This window comes from Hordeum vulgare, chromosome 6H, assembly GCF_904849725.1.
Source record: "Hordeum vulgare subsp. vulgare chromosome 6H, MorexV3_pseudomolecules_assembly, whole genome shotgun sequence".
Classification (NCBI taxonomy): Eukaryota; Viridiplantae; Streptophyta; class Magnoliopsida; order Poales; family Poaceae; genus Hordeum; species Hordeum vulgare.
In genome coordinates this window covers 419,703,948-419,708,687 of record NC_058523.1, presented here as the reverse complement: position 1 = coordinate 419,708,687, position 4,740 = coordinate 419,703,948, and the positions used below count along the sequence as shown (strand labels likewise).

Sequence of the window (4,740 nt, the reverse complement as noted above, 5' to 3'; positions counted from 1 at the left end):
AGCAAGCTCACACTGACCGCACGCAGCACTGCAGCAGCTGTGGGCAAAGGTAAACGGAGATCAGAAGCCACATGAATTCGATCTGAGTTTTGAGCAGAGCAGATCAGTTTCTGCACAAAACCTAAGCAAAAACAGAGAATCCAATGTTCGAGGCTGGACCTAAACCTAACCTTTCTAGGTGTGCTCCGGTCTCAAGAGACCTTTTAAGATTTTGCAAGCAGATAGTAGATCATAGATGGCTTGTGTGGGCAGCAACATACGTCACTCATCGGCATGTGTTGGCCAAGTAAAATATGAACATCATCATCAGGGCACCACGCCGATGAGATCACAATAAGGAAAACTAGGCGTCTCCTCCATTTTTTCCAAGTTCACAACCAGGCCTATCTTGAAATAAACACCACGCAACCAAGGTGCCAGCACACAGCACACACGCCTCATCGCAGCCCATTCTCAGGAAAGCACATTCTCAGGAAATTACGATAGGCGTGTGTTGTTTTGTGCTTGCCATGTTCCACTGGCACCAAGTCTATTGTGGAAATATAACAGAATGGCCAGTGAAGCGCCAAATTTCGCCCATCACCTTGTTTGCACTCTGCGTCTGGCACATTAGCAAATCAAGCGCCACTGTCTATTCCTAGAGATACTTGACGTTCCTCTCATCTTCCTTCTCTCAGTAGCTACGCTACTTGGAAACAAACCTCGGCTTGCTTGGAAGTTGGAACCATGCCACATGATGAGAATTAGTCAAAAGTTCAGTCCAAGGTATTCATGTAGATGTAGCTACAAAGGAACTAAATACTGAGGGAAGTTCAATTTCAAGATACAACCACTGGTGGTAACCCATTTGTTAACATGAAATCCATATCCCTCTGCAGACCATACTCTATAGCAAGTACAGGCCATCATATAGAAAAGGTACTAATGTGAATTATCAGATGGACATCAATGGGGCCCCAAGTCCCTTCCCAAATTTCAGTTTTCAGTTAGTTCTCTTTTTCTTTTTTTTCTTGTAAAGATTCTGCTCTCTTGTCTCTAAACATCTAGGCAGAATGCACTATGGCAAGATCTGTCCCTAAGCTTTATGTCATATATTCTAGTCCTACACAAGTTCAACCCCATATAATACCCCACCAAGACAAAACTATTTAAACATTGCTAAAATAAACAGTTCAATTGGACAACAAAAGGTGCACGAGTAAATTGCCCCAGGAATAACAAAAGCAACATGAGCAAATATCAATACTGTACCATAGAACAGTTCCACTGGTTAAATTATCCTCTCGACTCACAAGCAATCCTTGAAATGACATGATAAATGCTAAATGAGCAGAGAGTTTGAACATCGTGGTAAGAACCTAGAGCAACATCATTACACTATAGAGTTACCGACACAAATGTTGCTAAATCCACTAGTCCTAGCTAAATAAGTTGCGATGAAAAGCAATACGGGGTGTCCAACAACCAAGATAATAGTTTCCTTCGCAACATTTTAATTGCAAGACAAAATGAACATTACTGGAGTTGAAGATGCCTGCAAACGGTGGTGGCGGCGAATGATCATCAGCACCGCCATGCTGATACAGAGACAAGCTCGCCGCGCTGCCAATAGAGAGTGAGCGCAACCCCGCGTTTCTCGACGTGGAAGCCTCGGACCTGAACCCGCTTCAAGAGGCAGTCAGCCTGTGCCTCTGCAAGATTGCTGAGCGGCACAGGTGTGAAGCCAGCAGCAGCAAACACATTCCGCCATGACATTGCTTTGTCGGTCTTGCGCCGCCCAAGTACCGCATCTTCAACTCTTGGTTGGATCAGAAACTTCTCAATCTTACAGGCAGAATCGGCATCAATTCCAGCAGCATCAAGCGAGTCAAGGAGGAACATGCAGGATTGAAAGCAATGCAGGAAGTGCTGCGAGAACGGGAGGTCAGCACGATCAGCTCCATAGTCCATAGCGACCACAATCTTGGGACCAAGCTGTTTCACCAACTGAAGGATTAGAGCCAGCGGTGGTGCACGAGCAGAGCAACCAACAGGGAGGCTAACAGCTACGATTTCATCGCCAGTAGGAGAAATGAGCTCCGCCGGACTGAAGGCATCAAGACTGACGGCATTGAACTCGAAAGGGGTTCCAAGATCAGCAGCAAACTGTGTGAGGTTATCCCGAGTAAGATGAAGCTCCAGTGGATGGTGAGACGCATCTGAAACGAAGGCCGTCAGCTTCAGCAACGGCAAAGCCACGCCGCCAGTGCCACGGCGGTGAGCAAGCTCCTGCAAGAAGGAAGCCCACTGGCCGCCTACACCAAGATCGAAGTCAATGACATGGATGCAGGAAGCGGCGCTGCAGGCGATTTCGTCGAGAAGCGCCTGCGTGGCCGTGAAGTTAGCGAACTGCAGCATGGGCGACAGGTCGGAGAAGGACTTGTAAGCCGCCAGCTTGAGGGCGACGTCGAGCGGTGAGGTGATGCGGGGGGCGCCGTGGTGTCCATCAGCGAGCGCGAGGAGGAGGGCCTCCCTGAGGTAGGAGGCCGACCGGAGGAAGGGCTTCCCAAGGGGGGGAAGCTGGTGATTGAGCCGCGCCAATATCTCACGCGCGCCAGTGGAATTACCGGCCTCGGCTGCCTTTGCCGCCGCAGCCAGCTCGTCCAGCAGCTGCTGCTGCGCTGCCTCGGCAGCCGTCGTCTTCATCGCCCCGCGAAGCGGTGGCGAGGAAGGCTGGAGCTGGAACGGAAGCGCACCGTGTAGCAGGGGAAAGGTTGCCGCCGCCGACGGTCCTAGGTGGTTTCGGGTGAGGTAGAGGTCATCTGGAACGGAGTGGTGGCGCTTGGGCGGTGGCTGGTGGAGTTGTGAGCGCTGGTTGTGATCGGAGAAGGACGAGAGGGGCATGAAGAAGGTTGCGGCGGGAGGCGGCGGTTGGTGCTGGTGCTGATACTGGTTGAAGAGGCCATGCGAGTGCGCTCCGAGGAGAGGGGGCTTTGTGTCGATACCTTCGTGGAACAGCATGGGAGGCGGCGGGGGCTGGAGAGAGGCAGCCTCCGGTGAGAAGAGGCCGAAGGCAGAGGAGGCCTTGCTGCCGCCGCCGCCGCCTCCGCCTGTGGTCGTGTGCGACATGGCACCGGAGGACGAGAGGTCGGAGGAGGCGCCGCCGAGGTGGTGGTCCAGCGAGAAGCCGAGCGGGTCGACGGGCGAGAATCCGAATCCCGCATTGTCCACAAGCGGCTGCTGATGCATTGGAAGCGGCGGTACGGGCAGCTCCAGGTCGCCGGCTGCCCCCATGATCCAGTTCAAGAAGGTCTGGTCCTGGCCGGCGGCCGCAGCCGCCGCGGCGCTGCCGAGCATGGCGTCCCAGCCCTCCCCTCCATCCAGCGCCCCAGGAATGGGCGGCAGCTCACAGCCTCCGCCGCCGCCGCCGTGGTCGGGCCATTTGGTGGCCTCGGCGTCGCCGGCGCTGCTCTCCGAGACCGCCGCCACGCCGGTGGAGTCCGCCGCGCCGCCGCCGAGGGACGACGACAGCGTCGATGCGGCGGAGTTAGGCGGGCTGCTGAGCCTCCGCGAGCAGTCGAGCACCGACCGCGGCTCCACCAGCAGCTTCCCCGGCGGCCAGTAGCACAGATCCTTGCCGAGGCCCACTCCCCCACCTCCCCCGCTCCGCTCGGCACCCAACAGCGCCGCCCTCATCTACCTACCTAGTCCCGCCGCATACCATGCAGCCCGGCGAGATCTGGGACGCCGCGCGCGGGGGATGGATTTTCCCTCTGCTCTCTTCTGCTGGTGCGTGCGTTTGGATGTGGCTGGCTCTCCCTCCCTCCCTGCCTTGGCCCTGGCCCTGGCCCTGGCGTGCGAGAGAGAGTATACAACAGGGACAGGGAGGAGGTGGGCCCGGGCACCGGGCACACACAGAGAGAGAGAGAGCGAGGAGCAGTGTGCGCCCTTGCCTGCTCTCTCTCTCTCCTCTCTCTGTCCTCGCTGTGTGGTGGTGTGGCCTCGTCCGTCTCCTCTCTCTCTCTTCTCTCTCTACTGCTATCTATCTTCCCTGGATGCGTGCAACATAAAAAAGGTTAAAAAGCGTACCCTCTCCCCTCCCACGCCCTCCTCCCCTCTCTCTCTCCCCCCATCGTTTTCAGTCTGCTTCAAGCTCTCTCCCTCTGCTCTGTGCCTTCTTCTTTTTTCACCCTAGGTTTCTACTAGGTTTTATCTGCTCGTATTTTTTTTTTGCTTCGCAATGGCCATGACCATGGCCATACATGGGTTTATTATTTCTATGGACTGTCTTGCATGTAGAGGCCAAAATTATTGCAATGAACCGAGCTGAGCCTGGTCGTCAATCATGCAGAGCCGGAGGTGGTGCTGTATTGACCGCCAGAAATCGTTGGGGCACTTTGACGGCTGTTTTGTTATGTTCCACAGTGCTGGGCGGTGGCGCGTACGTACGCTGTGTGACTCACCTTTGGTGTCGTAATGCTACAGTGCTAGTGGTGGTACTATCGTAGACTGAGATTGCCATGACGATCGGCGGCCAAATGATTAAAATCGGGGTAAATAATAATCCTGCTACAACTTCTTGAAATCGTCGTTTTCGGAGCTGAGCTGGGCTGACAAATGACAATACTAGGACTCCATGCCTTTGAGTACTACAGTACTACTGATTAATTTAGCATCTTGCCATTTGAAACAGGGCTATTACTGCCATGATATCATATTCTTTTCGGCTGCTCTATCTTTTCGAGGAGACTTGTCTTAGCT

At 54.1% G+C, this 4,740-nt stretch overlaps 1 protein-coding gene across 1 annotated transcript; it reads right to left on the bottom strand.

Annotated features, from left to right (window-relative positions):
• Positions 1 to 1,215: 1,215 nt before the first annotated feature.
• Positions 1,216 to 4,013, bottom strand: LOC123406350 (scarecrow-like protein 6). Its single transcript, XM_045099856.1, has one exon. It carries the CDS (start codon positions 3,673 to 3,675, stop codon positions 1,564 to 1,566), a length of 2,112 nt encoding a protein of 703 aa, XP_044955791.1. The 5' UTR covers positions 3,676 to 4,013; the 3' UTR covers positions 1,216 to 1,563.
• Positions 4,014 to 4,740: the final 727 nt, after the last annotated feature.